At 41.5% G+C, this 20,620-nt stretch overlaps 2 protein-coding genes across 2 annotated transcripts; both read left to right on the top strand.

The window, feature by feature from the left end:
• The first annotated feature begins 2,476 nt into the window (after positions 1-2,476).
• Positions 2,477-4,881, top strand: LOC117632487 (trihelix transcription factor GT-2-like). Its single transcript, XM_034365979.1, has 2 exons — positions 2,477-2,890; positions 3,126-4,881. The coding sequence occupies exons 1-2, from the start codon at positions 2,628-2,630 to the stop codon at positions 4,504-4,506; spliced, it is 1,644 nt and encodes a 547-aa protein (XP_034221870.1). The 5' UTR covers positions 2,477-2,627; the 3' UTR covers positions 4,507-4,881.
• Positions 4,882-10,342: 5,461 nt separating this feature from the next.
• LOC117630345 (protein NYNRIN-like) lies at positions 10,343-11,604 on the top strand. The gene is made up of 2 exons (XM_034363081.1): positions 10,343-11,080; positions 11,167-11,604. The coding sequence occupies exons 1-2, from the start codon at positions 10,343-10,345 to the stop codon at positions 11,602-11,604; spliced, it is 1,176 nt and encodes a 391-aa protein (XP_034218972.1).
• The last annotated feature ends 9,016 nt before the right edge of the window (positions 11,605-20,620 follow it).

Below are 20,620 nucleotides of genomic sequence, written 5' to 3'. Positions count from 1 at the left end.
CCTTGCCGAACGGCAAGGGCCATGAAGGAATTTTGGAGAGTCGAAAATTTTCCAAACGACCCGGCTCCCTTGATGGCCTAGCTCTCGAGCTCAACAAAAAATATAGCTAGAGCCTTGCCGATCGGAAAGGGCCAAGGACAAATTATGGAAGAATCCCTTTTTCTCCAAAATTTACAAAGGACCCGGCTCCTTCGAACGTCTGGCTCCCCCACGGACCCAGCTCCCATCCTATCTGTAACATGCCCAAGTATCCAGGTACCCAGCTACCATGTGTTGACGCAACTCCTAGCTTGCCAACTTGGGGGACTAGGGAGTGCCCTACGACTCCCAACGAAGCTGGAATGCTCGGTTACAATTACAAAAACTCACAAGTTCCCAACCCAGAAGTTACTTCTCGACCGCGAACTTGGGGGACTACTGTTTACACCATAATGAACCGAGCAGCCCCAGCATCAAAGCGACTAGCACCAAGGCAACCACGCCTTCTCCCATGCCGAAGGAAGACACACTTCCGAGGTCGAGCAGACCCAGCATCAAAGCAACTAGCACCAAGGCAACCACGCCTTCTCCCATGCCGAAGGAAGACACACTTCCGAGGTGCCGGACACCTGCCGAAGCTCCCAAATGCCAAACCTAATCTCCAGGACACGTGTCGCCACCACAACGGCTTACACAAAGTCCCACATTGGAACTTTGTGCAAAGCTCCCACTTTCACTTCCCTATAAATAGGGAACAGTACCCAGGTAAAACCAAGAACCATTCCCCTACTTTCACTGTTACTCTGCCAGAATTACTACCCGTAACTGACTTAGGCATCGGAGAGCCTTCGGCCGGCACCACACCGGTGTCCGAAGCTTAACGGTTGCTTCTCCTCTTTTTACCTTCTGCAGGTCTCTCACCAATCCATTTCACCAAGGGCTTCAGCCCTCTTCCCTGCTGAAGACCTAGTACCTCTAATCACTAAGTTGGACTCAAATAGTGGCCGAGCCATTTTGAGCATCAACAAGAGGCTATTCGGATGATAAAAGGTGACTGCAAGAGTGTGGTAGAAATCGAAGGTATCCTTTTTGACATCCAAGTTTTAGCTCGACATTTTCAGCGGGCGGTGTTTCGTTATATACCACGCATTTGTAACACAGCAGCACATGAAGTGGCTGCTTATTTCTCTAGAGTTGGAGGCTCTCATGTCTGGAACCATTCTGGCCCAGCGTGGCTCCATAGTATCTTAGCACTTGATGTTATTGTTGACTTGAATTAATAAAGCTTCCCAACTTTCGGCCAAAAAAAAGAAGAGTGATTTACACTAGCCCTGGCAATTGCATTGTGTTTGTTGTACATGTTCATGTCAACTCACTTTTCTTAAGGGGTTGAAATGACATGACCCGTTACGTTAATGGATGGAAAATACTAGATACGAACATGACTCGTTAAAATAACAAATGACACGACACGATCCGTTTCAGCCGTTAAGAAGACAAGAAACAGAAAAGGAAAAAAAAAATTAAAAAATAAAAAAAATAAAAAAAATCAAGTAGAGAGTAGTCAGCCGAGGGGAGAAGGAAGAGAAGAAAAAATAAAGATATATAAAATTATAAAAATATCCCTACTTTTAACGGGTATTTACGAATTCACACGATATGACCTGTTAGCTTAAGGGTCCACCCATTTTCAATACAAGCCATTAAGCCTTGACTCAAACATTGAAATTTTGTTTTATTTTGTTTTTTTTTTTCCGTATGTATTTCATGTCGAATTAACAGATCATTTACAACATTGTGAGGTATAATTTACATTGACACTCCCATACAATTTTGGTGTTGTCATAAAACTCCCCTATGTCCAAAAATTGATGATAAGCTTTCTGCAAATGACAATTAATTTCAAAAATTAGATAGCATATGCACATTTTGAGGTTACTTTTGTCTTTTAAAGAAGTGTTTTTAATGACATTATCAATTTTTTAATGAAAAAGTAATAAAAAAGATTTTGTAAAAACAATATAAAACCCCAACGAATATTAAGAATTTCTAAAACTTCACAGATATTTTATGAAAACACCGAAAAAAAACCTCTGTGTGACGGTCAATGTGAACAACTCTTTAGTAAAGTAGTGGAGCGCCTACCGTGGCTAAAGGTGGGCTACGCGGGCCTTGGCTTTTCAGCCGAATTTAGCTGCCAAGAAAACAACTTGCACCTTCAAGTGTCCCAATCTCCACAGACAAGATATTTCATCTCACTTATCCATCCAGTTAAAGCCCACTTATCCTGACTAAAGTCAAACACGATTGCAAGCCTCAAAATGTTCACAAAGTCCAACGTCAACCCAAATAAAAAAATTTTAAAAAAAGAAATTGGCCTCCTCCCAATCAAAATCTGCCACGTTATTAACCCAAAGTAAAACCCTAGGCCGCAAAAAAAAAAAAAAAAAAAAAAAAAAAAAAAAAAAAAAAAACCCTAGTTACCGACTTAAAAACCCAAAAGGCCCAAACTCTCAATTCTTAAACTGCAGATCCCCCATCGAGTTTTTTTTACCATTTTCACTTACCGAGCTCTCCTCAAATTCACCTTCTTCTTCCCCCCAGGAAATCTCTCTGCTGTAGTAGAACTGTAAAATCTGGAAGACCCCATGCTCGAAAATTCAAAGTTACCGGAAAATCCAAGCACCGCCACAAGCAACCAGAATAATGAGGAGGTTGCTGGCGGCGGTGGGCCAGCCTCGGTTGGGTTTGAAGAGGAAGATAGGGCGGGACTTGAAGAGGGTTACCGGAACTGGGCAGGTAATCGGTGGCCTCGCCAAGAGACTTTGGCTTTGCTGAAGATAAGGTCAGATATGGATGCTGAGTTCAAGGAAGCAAGTATTAAGGTTCCTCTTTGGCAAGAGGTGTCCAGGTGAGTTTGCTTTCTCTTATTGACTTGGATTTATGCTTTCTCGGGAAAATCTGCCAGGAAAATGTTTATTTGTATCCCCAGAAAATGAAGCTAAATTCAATTGCTTATATCTTGTTTCCTCATAACATTACCACTCGATTAAGTTAATGGGTTTTCAAGAAAATTAATATTTTTAAAGCTATTATTTACTCTTTTAGCAATTGGTAAGATGGAATTTTTGGGATTGTGTTATTAGGAAAATGGGAGAGCTTGGACATAATAGGACCGCCAAGAAATGCAAGGAGAAATTTGAGAACATATACAAGTACCACAGAAGAACTAAAGAATCTGGTCGACCCAATGGCAAGGCTTATAGGTTTTTTGAGCAATTAGAGGCTTTAGACCATCACGATTTTGAACTTCCTCCTCCTCCTGCTTCTGAAAAAGTTCAAACTTCAGTAGCAGAAATGGCAACAAACCCAACAAATGTTGTTTACAATGCAATCCCATGTTCTTCTATTCAACATCCGGATTCGAGTTTTGTTGAAAACTCTAGTTCTACCACATCGTCTTCAAGCAAAGAATCTGAAGGCACGCATAAGAAAAAGAGGAGATTGACTGAGTTCTTTGAGAGGATGATGAATGAAGTGATAGACAAGCAAGAAAATTTACAGAAGAAGTTTGTAGAGGTATTGGAGAAGCATGAACAAGATCGAATAGCAAGGGAAGAGGCATGGAAGAAGCAAGAATTGGCTAGAATTAAGAGAGAAAGAGAGATACTAGTTCAAGAGAGGTCGGTTGCAGCTGCAAAGGATGCTGCTGTTCTTGCATTTCTGCAGAAGTTTTCAGAACAGTCAGGCACAATGCAATTTCCAGAACAAGCATTTTCAGTGCATTTCCCAGCACAACCACCGTCATCAATGCAATTTCCAGAGCAACCATCCCCAGTGCAACTTCCGGAGCAACCACCATCAGGACAATTTCCGGGGCAACCAACCCCAGCGCAATTGCCTGTTAACTCACAAGCCGACACACTTATGGAGAAGCAAGAAAAGACAAATGATGCAAATGTTGTGCATATGAGTTTGGATAAGCAAGAAAGGAATAATGGTAGAAGTTATATGCATATGAGCTCTTCACGGTGGCCTAAAGAGGAAGTTGAAGCTTTGATTAAGATCAGAGCTGATTTTGATTTGCAGTATCAAGAAAGTGGACCTAAAGGGCCTCTGTGGGAGGAGATTTCAGCGGCCATGGTAAAGCTTGGTTATGACCGGAGCGCCAAGAGGTGCAAGGAGAAGTGGGAGAACATAAACAAATACTATAGAAGAATAAAAGAAAGCAACAAAAAAAGGCCTGAGGATTCAAAGACATGTGGTTATGTTCGCCTGCTGGATGCTTTGCACAATAAGAAGACTAATAGCGTTGAGAGTCAAGTTAACTCTACTTATGAATTGAAGCCTGAGGAGCTATTGATGCATATGATGGGTGGGCAAGCAGAGCAGCATCAGCCGGAAACAGTGACTGAGGACGGTGATAGCGAGAATGTTGATCAGATTCAAGGAGATGATGAAAATGTAGATGGAGATGGATATCAAATTGCATCCGGTAATCCTTCTTCAATGGCAATTATGAGCTGAGGTTCACAACATAAGAAGTCCTTCCTGAAAGCTTAAGTTGGTGTGCGTAATGTTAGAAGTGAGTCGGGGAATGTTGTGGCTACGGCAGCGTTGTGGGTTAGATTTTGGTTTTGAGAACTTTGTTTTAGTGTTGGTGTAAAATGGTGTCTACAAACATATCTTTAGGTTTATCATATGTTGAATCATGAGAGAGAGAGAGAGAGAGAGAGAGAGAGAGAGAGAGAGAGAGAGAGAGAGAGAGAGAGAGAGAGAGGTGGGGTTTGTAAATTAGTATGGCTTTGGTCCTGTTCAATCCCCATGTTTGCAGAAGTTGGAAATGGTTGGTTTGATTTGAATTAATAAAGACCTGCATCAGTGGTCCTGTTACAATGAATAGCTCCATTTCTTTTTTCCTGTTACAATGAATAGCTCCATTTCTTTTTTAAATCTAAGAAAGTGGTTATTATTATCACTCGTGGGCAATCAATCTATTCAACTTCAAGCAATCGCCTTGCCATAATGTCACCTGTTGTCGATGCAATGACTTTAAGTATGGATTAAAATTTAATCATCCTCCTTAAGTTTTAACTCAATCATTATTGTCCGAATTCAATCATTCTCTTTTGTTTGTCTCCCATGGATTTAAATCTAAAAATAAAATAATAACGCTCATGTTAGTCAACGTGAACAGTAGTTAGTGTTTTGCTTTTGTCTTTAACAGTGGTTAGTTTTCTTACGTTTGAAGTTGGTTCTGTGTCTTTTTCTGTCCTAAAGTATAATTTAGTAAATTTATTATGCTCGAAAGGTAAAATAGTTGGAGTAGCTATAATCAATCATTGTTGAACTACATAATACAAACTAATCCTTCACGTTAATCTCTGCTTTTGACACTTTCAATCATCATTATTATGATTTTAATATTAAGACTTCCAATCCAAAATGACTTTGAAATAAAGAATTAGCATAATTTTTTGGAGGTTTCACAAACACAGAACTTCTACGAGAACTTGCTTAAACAACTTCAGTATTACTTGATACTTCAATTTTTCTACGACAAGTCACCCTTGATATAAAGTAAATACAATGCTTATTTATAGCCATAACATTAACTCAACATTAAACTTAATCACAATCATCATACCCACTAAATTTGCATTAACTCTAATTCATAAACTAGGTAATAATAGCTAAACTCTTTATATTCTAACTATTTATTTCCTAAACTTCTAAGATTTCAGAGGGAGAGATCCTTGATTCACTACTAGCACCATCGATATTGTCTCCAACTTAACCATTTGTTTAGCAAGTGTGGGGTTTTATACAAAAGGCCTCGGTGTTATTAAGAATGGAACAATTTATTATATGAAATTTTCTATTTTGTTAAGTTTCCGATGTGAGACTCGTGTATTCTTCAACATCTATCTCATTGTCATCGCAATGCCTCAATTCTCAATCTTTGATTGCATTCACGCCTCTCAATCCTTTGACCCAGCAAGGGCTGCATTGCTCAACTGATCAACTTTTTCTTATCTTTTATCATTCATATATATATATATATATATATAATATTATATCTATATATGATAGACCAATTGACGTTTTTGACTTAGCTGAGAGGATGGCTTTTAAAAAGGTAGTTGTTAGGATGGCCAAATAGTTGGCTGAAACCAAGTCAAGATCTTGGCTTCCCATGTCGGTGAGTTGGCTGGAAATGGAAGTTCTTGGCTGAAGAGTTGGTTTTGGCATGAGAAAACCCTCATGGGTTTACCTTGGTATTCTCAAATTTGGGTTAAATTGGCATAGGTTTTTAAAATGGTGTGAGTTCGTAGGCCACTTAGTTGGCCTTTATTTATTGTCTCCAATCTCCCAAGGCGTAGGCCTTATATGTATATAAAGTATAATATATATATATATATATATATATATACCTTGGCCAAGTTTCTTGAGTGGACTCGTTGAAATTCCAAGTCACCCAACATCAATGGATTATGTTCAATCAAAATTAGAGATTTCGGAAGCCACATCGTCTCACCAGGTGTTAGGCCCAAGTCCTTGGAGGCCCAAGCTCTACCCTCGAAAGTAGGCCCAAAAACCTCCGGATGTTTTCATGCACGTGACGAGATCCATCCAAGGAAAGCAATCAAAAGAGAGTGATGTCAACCTAGAACATTCCTAAGGAGGGAGAGAATCAAGTGATCATATTTGTAATATGATGATCTCATTCGAATCAATTCCGTGAATTTAGAAAACCACACAAGGAAAGATTTTGAACGAAGTTGACCTTCAGCCATTTAATGGCCAGCCTATGGGCTGACGAATGCCCTATATAAACTACATCAGACAAAGAGCAAAGGACCCCCGACATAAGACACAAAAACCTACTTTGTGTCTTTCAATTTTCTATCCCTAGACTAGGTTTTTATTTTCCAAGCAAGTAGACTAGATCAGTTCTTCACTTTCGTTAGTGTAAGTTTAATTTCTTGTATTTTCCATTACGTTGTTTTAAGATTCAATTTTATCACTTTATTGTTAATTGTTATCGAATTTGCTTTAAGCTTAATTTAATTTCAAATTGCTTTATTTTATTGCATTTATCATTTATATCGTTCTTATTTCGTTCTTCGCTTAATTTAAGTTTATCTATCGCTTTGATTTACTTTATCGCACTTCAATTCTCGTCTTTAAGTTTAATTGCATATTTTAATTTAATTTGCATCATTATCATTAAAAATCTTTAAAATACTAAAATACCTATACGAAACTTAACCATCCTCGACCCCGAGGAAGTGAAAGAGGCTAAGAGGAGGTTCCTTGCTTGGCCAATCAATCAGCTGGTTAGAAGTCAGAAGCGCAAACACAACAATCCAACGTTTTCCATTCAAGCCAATCAGTGGCTTGGTGGTGGCATGCCTACGCAATCTAAAAGAAGGACCAAAAACTTCTTCAATTGGCCTACCCGGTCGAAAAGAAGGCAACATAATTTGGCACACCCGTTAGGACCACTAGGTTTTGTATGGCCATAAACACAAAGGGGAATCCTAGAAGAGATCGAGAGTTTGAAGAGTCTAGACTTCGTTCAGAATCAGAGAAGTATGGCTGGTTCACTTCCCATGAACACTCAGCCACAAAATCTTATGAACGGACAACAAAGACAAAACGACATTTGCCGAGCTACGGCCGTCGACCCCAACCATGTGGTGGTCGAAGATGTTACGAAAGCTGATGGAGGACCAGTCTTGAGGCAGAATACGGTCGCTTCACTAGAGATCCAACAGCTTATCCGAGCAATGGAAACATCAAACCAACTCAACCATCAATGGTTGCAAGATATGGCTCAAACCATAGCAACCCAAAATGCTCAGATAAATGAGAGGTTTGATCGATTGCTAGGCCAACAAAATGGCCAAAATGGGAATCAGGTGGCTCCAAATGGAGTGTCAGCTGCGGGGCCTCAAGTAGAGGTTCAACCAAACTTCTTGGGTGCGAACCCGCCTCAACTGAATCCACCAGCTGGGGGTAATCCAGCCCCAGCGGTCAATGTTCCGCCAATAGGAATTAACCCGTATGTGGCGGCCAACCAATTCCAAGGATTCCTGCCACATAACCAATTCCGTCCACAAGTTCACTAGGGGGCAGAAGTCAACTTTGCTGGACCTCATACTAACCAATTCGCCGGAATCAGTGGGTGGAATAATCTTGGTGGGAATGCGAAACTTGAATAATCCACTACTAGGAAACCAAGCGATCGACCAAGGGGCGATCGAACAAATGATCCAGGATATGGTGCCTCATGCTAGGAGGATTGGTAGACCAGTTTATCACAGGCCTTATCCGGAGCACTTTGATCAAGAGGAGTTTTCACGAGGATTCAAAGTTCCAGACTTTGCATTGTTTTTAGGAGACGGACTTCAGTCGATTGTGGAGCATATTGGCTGATTCACGGTTCAATTTGCTGAAATCGGACATTGTGAAGCCTTGAAATTAAGGTTATTCCCGCGTACCCTCACGAGGGCTGCTTTTTCATTGTATGTCAAACTTCCACAGAATTCCGTTCCAAATTGGCAGACCATGGAGCAAATCTTCCATGAACAATTTTATCGGCTAGAGCCAGAGTTTTTGATGGCCAACTTGGCCAAAATGCGTCAAGGATCAAATGTGTCAGTCCAAGAATACTTGGGGAAGTTCAGAGAAGCAAAGGCTAGATGTACGGTCAACATGCCTGAACATGAGTTCGTGAAGTTGGCCCAAGGTGGATTATTGCTTGATCTCGGAAGAAGTTTGAGGGTATTGAGTTTCACCATATCTACGACCTTCTACTTCGAGTGGATCGATATGAAGCTCTTCTAAAGGAGGAACAAAAAAAAAAACCAGCCAACATCTCGGCCGACCTTTTATAGAGATCTACCAAAACCTTCCACATCTAGAACCACAGCTGTCCATGCAGTGGATATTGAAGATATGGACTCGGAGGAAAGAAACGAGGAAGTCTTCCAAGAGGAAGAAGAAGAATCGGCTGGAATAAACTTGGCTGAAATCGTGGCCAGCAGACCACACATATGCAAGGCTTTGTCTAAAGCCTCCAAGGATCAGAGGTCGACGACGGTCCAAATTTCTAAGTTTAGCGGAACCTCATAAAAGGGAGTCGGAACCAAGTCCTATACCTTTGACATTTCGAAAGCTGAACTAATCTTTGACCAACTTTTAAAAGAAAAGATGATAAAATTGCCTAATGGTCATGATATTCCGTCGGCTAATGAACTCATAAATAAGACTTTTAGCAAAAATGGCATAATGTATGGTCTCACGCGACTAACAATTGCTTTGTTTTCCGAAATGTTGTGCAGGACCTCATCGATCGAAAAGTCTTGAAATTTCCGGAGAAAGCTACAATGGGCTTCGATCAGAATCCGTTTCCTAATGCTCAGGCCAACATGGTGAATGTAAACTTCCCAAGGCCAGATTAGCCTCGACCAAGGTTGGACTTAGGTGGCTCTGGAAAAGCAGCGGCTGAGAGAAGAGCAAGGGAGATCAGGCGGATCCTAAGGCGAAGGGTAAGGCCAAGATGTATCCGGAAATGACTAAGTCTCTAGATGAAAAGATTCCAATTAGGGAAAAACCACCCAAGCCCATTGTGTTATGCAGCTGATGTCAATGTGAGGTCTCAATGTAGGTAGTTCCACCAAAGGCCAAGGAGCCATCTAGAGAACCGACTAGGGAGTAGGCCAAGGAGCAAGCCCAAACAATTAGGCCCAAAAGTGCTGGGAAGAACATAATGAAAAGTTCGGCAGAGAATTATTGCCCACATAGCCCAAGGGACATGACGGAGATAAGGCCGAACAAACGGTCATTACATGAGCATCAAGATAGGTACGAGAGGCCACGATATCAGCCTAAGAGAAGAAATCTGCAGATGCCACTAAGGTATGAGGATGTTGATCCGCTGAACCCAAGCCGAAACCAAAATAGAAGCATATGGGTTTCGGTGGGAGAAGGAAAGAATCGAGAGGTGGCTTATGTATCAAGACCTCGCCCAGCAGATGGTAGTGGTGTTCCAACATTCAAGATGCCAAACACTAAGGCAGGTCAGTGGTATAGGAGTAGAGGTTCAAACAAGAAGGGCTCAGAGGCAATATGCTGCCTCATGTAATATAGAGTTTGAATGGGCGGATGAGAGACAAGCCCAACTTAACCGATTAATCGAGCTTCGAGAAAAGCTTCGGCTGGAAGAGTTGGAGTTGGAACATAATTCTCAGGCCAACGCCATGGCCCAACTAGCTTCAAGAGTTCAAATCTCTGAAGGGCTATCTGAATAACTTTTCAAGGTAGAGAAACAATCTCTTTCTTCCGTTTTTGAAAGATGGATTTCACGGAAGTCATGGTGCTCACTGTAACTCCAGATAATTGGAGGCATGAAATCGTATCATATCTGAAAGACCCAAATGGGCCACATAGCCAACAAGTTCTGCGAAGGGCTCGATATTATGTGATAAAGGATAAGATACTCTTCCGCATAGGCTCTAACGACTTACTCATGAAGTGTTTGGCCAAGAAAGAACAACGTATAGCCATGACTGAAGTCCATGAAGGCATATGCGGAGCCCATCAAGCCAGCATCAAGATGAGATGGCTTTTGAGGAGACATGGCTATTTTTGGCCAACTATTCTCAAAGATTGTATCGAATATGCCAAAGGGTTCCAAGATTGTCAAAGGCATGGTCTAGTTCCACATGTTCCGACCGAACCTATGAATCCTATTGTAAAGGCGTGGCCTTTCAAAGGTTGGGCAACGGATGTGATCGGTCAAATTCCCCCAGAGTTGTCCAAAGGCCACAAGTACATCTTGGTGGCCATCGACTTCTTCAAGAAGTGGGTGGAGGCCGTCCCGCTAAAGAAAGTAACCCAAGTCGAGGTATTAGAATTCATCGAGAAAATTATCATCCACCGATTCGGTCTACCCGAATCCATCATGACTGATCGAGGAACGGCTTTTATGGGGAAGGCTGTCCAAGCAACCGCAAGAAATTGGGGAGTTAGAATGGTTCAATCCACTCCATACAATCCTCAATCGAGTGGCCAAGCTGAGGCCAGCAATAAAGTTATAAAGGGAATTTTGGGAAAAATGATTGAGAATAATCCCAAGGAATGGCATTCCCTCCTTTCTAACACTCTATGGGCATATAGGACCTCAAGAAGGTCTGTTACCGGAATGACACCACACTCACATATGGCCATGATGCCGTTCTTCCCCTCGAGATATTCGTGAGATCATTGAGGGTGGCCCGTCATGGCGAGTGGAGTAAGTATGTGTACAACCAAGCCATGGCGCAAGAGTTGGATGATCTTGAAGAAGTGAGGTTGGATGCCTTGGACAAGCTCAAGGCACAAAAGGAAACGGTGTCCCGAGCATATGACAAAAAAACTAAGGCCAAAAGTTTCGAAGTTAGAGATTTGGTGTGGAAGACCATCCTTCCGACTAGATCTAAGGATCCTAAGTTTGGCAAGTGGTCTCCGACTTGGGAAGGCCCATTCCTCATCCACCAAATTTTAAGGAAAATCGCCTATAAGCTGAGTACCGAAATGGGTGAGTCTATGATGCACCAATCAATGGCAGATTTCTAAAGAAATATTACCCTACGACTTGGGAGCTGGTGGAGAAGTAATCTACCATAGCATTTGGGTTTGGTAAGATTAGGTCGTTACAGGAATAAGATGTTTGAAGTAAAGTAAAAAAGATCAACCAAAGCAACATCGTATATATAGATATGTCAGAAGAGTTCTCTACAAAATAGGCCAAGCAATGGCCAAAACATCCATCGAACTAAACAAAAGCTAGCTCTATCATATTTGACGACAACAAAAGGTAAGTATAGCTGGATACAAAAAAAGGCAAACTATTGGCCTAATACATATCTAAACATCAGGAAATAGGCTATAGAGAGCAGTCCTGAAGTTCTCACATGCGCTCTCTCCAGCAGATAAGGCAGATATGATGGGTAGCTTCCTTGCCTCTAATGACTTCACTCCAACCGAGTCCTGGCGAAGCTGAGCCTCAAGAGGCCTATAACTCCGAATGTCCTTAGAGACCTCGGCTAGAATGGCAGCCTTCCTTTCCTGAAGTTTCCTGATCTGCTCATCAATGCTCTTAACCTCGTGCCTCTTCTTACGGACAAGCTCGACCTTTTGCCTAATAATAGCACTTGTCGAAGAAATCTGCAGCTCTAAGGTCTCACCTACCCTTAGCTCCTCTCGAAGGGAAGGATGGCGGGGAATCAATCTCGCCACCTCTCCAAAGAGATGCATGATCGTACATATCGTAGTTTGGTCAGGAAAAAAGCCAGAGTTCACTAATGCCTCAATAGCGGCTTTGACCTTGTCTCTCTCATCCTGATCGGCCAAGGATATGCAATCTCGGTCTTTCTGTAGGATCGAAGTAGGGCCTCAGCTGTAGGATTTGGAAACACCCCAGCCACAGTTGAAGAAGTGGCATGACGGGTGGAAGCCTCCGCAGTAATGGTAGAAGCATCCCACTGATCAAGATAAGCAAAGATATTGCCAGGGGCCTTCCAATTAGATTATATGAATACCAGAAGTTCCAAATTATAGAAAAATGAATCAAATGGATTGGCAAGTGATGCTTACATGGTCCATAAGTGACTGAATAAGGTCATCTTGGTCTGTTGATCGTGGTTGCTCACTGCCACTCTCAACCAAAGCTCTAGCTATACATGCCCGGACATAAGAGAGATCCGGCATAATAGGTTCTCCAACCTAGCATGAGATCAGATGAGTTGGGATAATATTTAAACATGGAAAAGCAAGATGTCAAGACATACCTCATGTGGCTGATCTGTCAGAATAGGTGTGGACACATCTGATGACGGTTGAGGGATCTGTGATTCAGGCTCGTCGCTCAATGTGACTGGGATGGCCGGAAGTACATCACTGACATTGGCAGTCTGATCGGCCGAAATAGTCTGATAATCCACAACATTCACCAAAGTGAGAAAATATAAATTTTCGAAAGGCTTTGGAATATGTAAAAATAATGAAGTATGTGGGATTACCTGAAGAATTCGACCATCTGTGGAATGGTCGGTTTGGGTCTCAGGGATCTGAGCACTGATCTGGTAAAATTTGAACTTCCTCTTTAATTGTCGTGGGGTCAATCGAGATGGTCTGAAGACTAAGAGAAACCACCTAAAATGGTTCAAAGTTTTAATAACGGGACCAGGGGTAGGTTATCGTATATAAAAATTCAATGAAATTGAGAGTCCAAAATTACCTGATGATCTGGAATGTGGGACGAGTCATCAATGACTCCGCGATCAACCTCGCGACTTCTTGATGGCTGGGTGACTTGTTGAGGCTCTGCCATGACGATCTGGGTTGGTGGAAGGGTTGACACTGACAACGTCCGTCTGAATTTGCCAAACAAAATTTAAATAAATATTAAAAAAAATCTAAGTATGGAAATTAGACTGAGATGGGCCAAAGAAGCTTACCTCAACTTTAGCCTCAGAAGTAGTGGTATGTCCACCAACTTTAGTCTCAAATATGTGATTCTGAAATTCCTACATTTAAACCACAAGTTAAAAAATACTAGGAATAGAGTAGGAAATGTAGTGAAAATGAAACTTATCGGAATGGCCGAAGAAGAAACTGTTGAGTGAGGGGCCATGGTCAAGTGAGTGGATTGGGTTGCTTTACTATCCTACTCAAGCGTATAAGGGCAAAGTCTTATTATTATTTAAAATAAAAAATAAATAAAAAAACATATCATACCTGGGGGCAATGGGTTGCTCGGGATCTTTCTCGGTCGAGCAATGATGATGTCATCGGCTAGTGGAATCTCAACATCGTAGCCAGAGGAGTTCTGATCCTCCCCAACATCTGGAAGAAAACATCGGAAATATTAGCTTCTAAAAAATCCAAGATTAAATGGGAAATGGCCAGAAGTCCAACAAAAGTTGGCTTACCTTGGGTGGAGGGAAGTGACCTTTTCTCACCCTGACTATGACTAGAGTTGGCACTTGCCTCTTTTGTGGCTGTAAGAGGTGAAGATGTTGGTAGACTAATAAGACTAGCATATAAAATATAAAGTGATGACTAAAAGTTTACCTTGCTTAAAACTGTAATAAGGGGAAGAGCAAGCGCAACCCTAGAAGATCCTCTCCATATGGACGTCAGGAGGTAAGGAAAACCAAGTGGCTGATATTTTTCTCCAACAAGCCTTGAAGGATTCGGTGAAGCCAAATTCAGGGTCGGGGGTTTGGAAGTTAAAAACTTTGGCCAGCTCACGATTAAAGTTCACCACGAAATTCACCTCGCTTGTTTTCTTAAAAGACACTTTCCATGAGGAAAAATAGTTGTGGGAGTCAACCATGGGAGATGGAACACCCTGAATAAAACCCATCTGACTACCAACGGCAGCAGGATAGTAAACCTCGCAGCCGCAAGGGTAATGGTTCCCTTTGTTCAATGTAAGGCCATAAGGAAGATCTCGACTGATTAAGATACTTGCCCAAAGTTCTTGTCGTTCTTCCTTGGTCTCTAGTGTGGGGACGCTAGCAGGGTCCAAAGTCAAATAATCCGGGTAGCAATGATCTAAGCACATGGATAAGTCGCTAGGGGACCTCTGTAGAAAAATTAGAAGCAGTCCTCGACATGGTGTTTAGGCAAGGGGAAGCTAGCAATCGATTTTCCTAGAAGTGAGTCACCCCAGAATGTGAGTTGGTTGGACCCAATTCAGGGAAGTAAACTTGGAGCCACAGCTAAAAAAGCCAAATCGGGCCTGAAGGGTTGCATGACATGGGTTTGGGCAAAACAATATCATGAAGGCATTTGAAAAGGTGGGCCAAAAATATGGGACCCAAGGCCACTGCTTGGCCATCTGCAAGAGCTTCAGCCAAAGGTTGGACTTCCTTGGTGACTTGGCTAGATTTTGAGCAAGTCAAGAATTTGCATAGCCACATCTAAAGAAAGGCTACATGCTCTGTGTAAGATACACCATTTCTTGAACCTATCGGAGCTCCAAAAGATGACCCAGTGTAGCCAAAGTGGGTCTTGATCTAGTTGTTGAAATTCTTGTTGGGCTTGTCTTAGTCCGGCTTCAAAAGAGGTTCCGGAAGGTCGGCTGCTGAATAAACCATACCGTGTGGACGAAGGCCAGCGATAGCAGCCAGATCAAGTAGAGTGGGGGTCATCATCCCAAACCATAATCTCATGCAGTTAACGGAGGATGACCAAAAACATAAGCCTGCAATGATGAGTGAGCGATCACAAGAAAAGTCCCCGGAGGGGCAAAGAGCCAAGACATCATAGATCCCGCTTTTTTGCCAAGAAGTCTTCAGTTTTGGTTCTAAGGCTTTGTACCAATCATACCAACTTTTCATAGGATCAACATCGGCCTCTAGGTTGGGTTTTTTGGCTTTGGACTTCTTCTTAGCCACACAGTCAACCTCAGAAGTTTTGCATGGCCAACCTTTGAAAGGTCAAAGAGCTTCCCAAGTTGATTCCAATCGAACTCCATGGTGAAAGGCGGAGGATCATCACTTTGTTTGGCCCAAATCCTCACCCCTTCATCTGGAGGTTGAAGTGGGTACAAAGGGCCAAGAACGTACCTTGGGACATCACCCTGTCATTTGATGGCGTAGGCTTCCTCATGTTGTTGTTCACTTTCAGCCATGGCCTTTTTCAACTTGGCCAAGTGAGAGATGATGGACTTCAACTCTGGATCCATCCTACAAACACAAATATTGTTTGAATCAAGAAAAATATAGTGGCAAAAAAGCAAAAAATTGCCAAGAACATGAATTGGTATTTATAATGCCTAGGTTTTCTAACGGGTATGAAGTTCAAAGGTCTCTCAAGAATTGATTAGGGTATCTCCTTAAACATCAATTTAACTCAAACATCATAAATTGCTACAGTGAAGCATGAAGTTGAAACATTCGGAGAAAAATAAAAGTTGTGAGAATTTTGATTCACTTACCTTTTCACCAATTGAAGGCCAAGGAATCAAGGGGGGCAATGTTTGGATGTGGTTACCGAATTCAAGCTAAGCCAAGTGATCTCAATTCCAAACAAGTCAAGTGGAAACCAAAAGGCCTAGCCAAAATAAAGATATTGTTATTTATAATAGCAATAGTCAAATAATAAATAAATAGAATTGCAAGACCCACAAGCTTGGCTTGGGGCCAGCCAAGGGGTTTAAGAGAATGAAGAATTCTCACCACCAAAAAATTAGCTGGAGTTTAGGTTTCCTTCAATACCAATGGCAACTGGAATAGTAAAAGGAAAGTGAGTTATTTAGCTGAGGTTTTTTATCAAGCTACAGTAGCTGGGTTTTAGACCCTTAGGTGATAGCAAGAAGGCCAAAGTTAACTCCCACGTTGATATTTGTTTTTGAGTTGAAAAGTTGGCCCCACGTTAATATTTGTTTCGTGAGTTGAAAGGTTGGCTAGCCAAATAGCCAACCTGTTGCTGATCAGATTGCAAGTTTCAATGACATTTTGAACCAATTGGTTATATATATATATATATATATAATATTATATCTATATATGATAGACCAATTGACGTTTTTGACTTGGCTGAGAGGATGGCTTTTAAAAAGGTAGTTGTGAGGATGGCCAAATAGTTGGCTGAAACCAAGTCAAGATCTTGGCTTCCCATGTTGGTGAGTTGGCTGGAAATGGAAGTACTTGGCTGAAGAGTTGGTTTTTTGGCATGAGAAAACCCACAGGAGTTTACCTTGGAATTCTTAAATTTGGGTTAAATTGGCATGGGTTTTTAAAATGGCTATGAGTTCGTAGGCCACTTAGTTGGCCTTTATTTCTTGTCTCCAATCTCTCAGGCCGTAGGCCTTATAGGTATATAAAGTATAAAAAATATATATATATATATACATATATATACCTTGGCCAAGTTTCTTAAATGGACTCATTGAAATTCCAAGTCAACCAACATCGATGGATTATGTTCAATCAAAATTAAGAATTTCGAAAGCCACATCGTCTCACCAGATGTTAGGTCCAAGTCCTTGGAGGCCCAAGCTCTACCCTCGAAAGTAGGCCCAAAAACCTCCAGATGTTTTCATGCACGTGACGAGATCCATCCAAGGAAAGCAATCAAAAGAGAGTGATGTCAACCTGGAACATTCCTAAGGAGGAGAGAATCAAGTCATCAGATTTGTAATCTGATGATCTTATTCAAATCAATTCCGTGAATTTAGCAAACCACAAAGGAAAGATTTTGAACGAAGTTGACTTTTGGCCATTTAATGGCCAGCCCATGGGCTGACGAATGCCCTATATAAACTACATCAGACAAAGAGCAAAGGACCCCCAACATAAGACACAAAACCTACTTTTTGTCTTTCAATTTTCTATCCCTAGACTAGGTTTTTATTTTCCAAGCAAGTAGACTAGATTAGTTCTTCACTTTCGTTAGTGTAAGTTTAATTTCTTGTATTTTCCATTACGTTGTTTTAAGATTCAATTTTATCGCTTTATTGTTAATTGTTATCGAATTTTCTTTAAGCTTAATTTAATTTCAAATTGCTTAATTTTATTGCCTTTATCATTTATTTCGTTCTTATTTCATTCTTTGCTTAATTTAAGTTTATCTATCGCTTTGATTTACTTTATCGCACTTCAATTCTCGTCTTTAATTTTAATCGTATATTTTAATTTAATTTGCATCGTTATCATTAAAAATCTTAAAAATACTAAAATACCTATACAAAACTTAACCATCCTCGACCCCGAGGAAGTGAAAGAACCTATGCCAAGAGGAGGTCCCTTGCTTGGCCAATCAATCGGCTGGTTAGAAGTCAGAAGCGCGAACACAACAATCCAACCTTTTCCATTCAAGCCAGTTAGTGGCTTGGTGGTGGCACGCCTACGCAATCTAAAAGAAGAAGGACCAAAAACTCCTTCAATTGGCCTACCCGGCCGAAAAGAGGGAAACACCTACAAAGTCATAGATCAAGACTCCTTTCTTTATGGAATCATTGTGCCATAACTTCTACGGCTCATTTTCCCATCATTCATCTATCTTTTTTCAGCATCAATGTGTCATTCTCTCATTGGCATCTTTGTGCCCTTCCTTCGGCATCTTTTTCCTTTCTTCTTCTTTTATCATTCATGGAGCCCAATTGCTTCATCTTTCTTTTTCATGGAGCCGAATCGCTCCATCTTACATGCTTCATCAATTTGGGTGCACATCTACCCCAATTTTCAATTTTGGGAACCCTTGTCCCAATTCTTTGTAGGCCTTTTCTTTCTTCAACATCATTGTGCCCTTCTTAATTTATTTGTGCCTTCCTCTCTCAAGGGTTCATCTACCCATTGCAAAAAAAAATAAATAAAGCATTGTTCTTCCATACTTTCAGTGCAGACAAGACCACATATCTCACAAATTCGAAAACTTCTATTCCTCTTACTTGCAACACACACAATAATCCGTTTTGTACTACTTGAACGACGTAGTCATAGATTAAGACTTGTTTATACCATATCTGACCAAGCAACTCTAGGCAAGGCAAGGAGTCCCACATTGGAATATTACAAGATGGGTAGACTCCCCCTCATCTATAAAAGGAGACCACTCTCCACTTAGGAAAGGATCAGTTTTGGGTTGCACTTGATCTTTGGTCAAGGGCTTCTCCCTTCTTACCTTTATATTTGGGTCCAACCCCATGTACAAATGTAAATACACATTGTTATAATAATGAGAATATACTTCTCCGTGGACGTAGCCCATTCATTAAGGGTGAACCACGTATATCATGCATTCTGTATATTTATCGCTTGCCTAAATCTTCACACACATGCTGAAGGTCCTCACCTTCACCTATCATCCATCATACATTATCACTAAGTTGGGCTCAAAAGTGCCGAACCATTTTTGAGCGTCAACAGTTTGGCGCCGTCTGTGGGAAACGACGCAAAAGGCTTCTGTCGTTCTCCCTTTCTTCAGTGCCCTTCGGCACCCTTACAATCAGCATCACCTAAGTTGCCGTTCGGCAATCCCATGTTGGAGCACCATGAATGCTAAGGCAACAAATTGCAGAAGATGATATTTTAAGGAAAATCCAATCAGAATGTGGCTATCATTTTGCATGGCTTGCATGGCTTGCATGGCTTGCATGGTGAAACCACCATCTCAATAAAATCTAAAAGCGCCGTTCAGCAATACCTCCATTTCAATTCCAAGGGGAAGACCACGTAATTCATCATTCCAAAGAGAAAACGGTGAATGCTGAACGCCACACACATTCAAATCATAAGCCTTTACCGTTCGGCCCCTTGCTCTGCATGACTTCCATGACTGAGGAAGCAGCCACCTTCTAAACCAAATGTGGCTGTCACGTTGCATGGTTAAAGGAGCAGAAACCTGTTCCAATCTAACGGATGCCCATGTGCATCCCCACCATGAGAGAAGCTGCCGAAGGAGGTATGGCCCATGCCGAAATCTTAATCTTGGCACCACAAGGTGTTGTCTCCTCGTCCGAACTCCCAAATTGCCGAACGGTAATGCCTGGCATGACTCACCTGGGAACCACCTTCCTAACCGGACAAATCATCCTACCGTTCGGTAAGATAGAATTGAGCCAACTGATATTCCCAGACCTCCAGTAGATCGGCAGCTTCCGATTGGTGCCCCACAGAGGATGAACGTCCTTGTTCAGGGCTAGCAAACCAAATTGCCGTTCTGCACTCTCTTCAATACCACAATCTTTCAAGCCATCCAAGGGTTCCGAACGACATTACCGTTTGGTACCACCCGTGCTGAAAGCAGCCACGAAGCTCTGTCGCACCACCATGCTGGACAAAAGCTCTCTAATGAATGGTCTATCAGAATGGCAAAGCACGAACCCAAATCTGCTCCAACCAAACCTTGTTGAACGACAGAGTCAACATGCCGAACCATATGGGATTCATCTCCAAAATCTAAACCAGCAAGTGGGAAGTATTGTACAGCAAAATGGCTATTATCTACCCCTCTGGTTTTATCGGTCGCCATTCAAAAAGTTATCAATATGAGCACATCACGATCATACTTCAAAAAAGATAAGTAGAATAGTCCTCATCTTTTTATCTTATTTTTATTTTATTAAGATCTTATCAGGCTCATCTGTGGTCCAGAATATTGCCCAACTTTGGATGGCTTTACATGCACCAGCATATGCACTACGACACATGGCAAGGCATATTCATGCCAATATCTCCTACAGTTCTCTACACACTCGGACCAAGACTTGAGATTGCAAAGCCAAGCTTATTGATCAGTAACTCACAAGCAGACTGTTTTCTCTTCATCTATAATATATATAAAAAACCAGCACTACCGATCCATATCGAAGTAGATCAAGGGCCTGAAATTACGGAATACCCATTGGTAGATTCCGCAAAAATTATTAGCTGGACATTCTGCAACAAAGAGCCTCAAAGACAGACCTTATTTTTCCCTTGCCGAACGGCAACTCCGGTACTTGCTGGGCCCGACACATCTTCAGCCCATTTCCAGCATATATTGTCTAGTCCTTGTGTTCTACATAAATTTCCAAATGGTAATCAGAATCCAAGGGGACTGCAGGAAATGCAAAACGGCAGATCAAGAGTTGCGAAAT

Source organism: Prunus dulcis, chromosome 6 (assembly GCF_902201215.1).
Source record: "Prunus dulcis chromosome 6, ALMONDv2, whole genome shotgun sequence".
In the NCBI taxonomy this organism is placed as follows: domain Eukaryota; kingdom Viridiplantae; phylum Streptophyta; class Magnoliopsida; order Rosales; family Rosaceae; genus Prunus; species Prunus dulcis.
The sequence above is the reverse complement of the archived record's forward strand: the minus strand, read 5'-3'. Positions and strand labels throughout refer to the sequence as shown.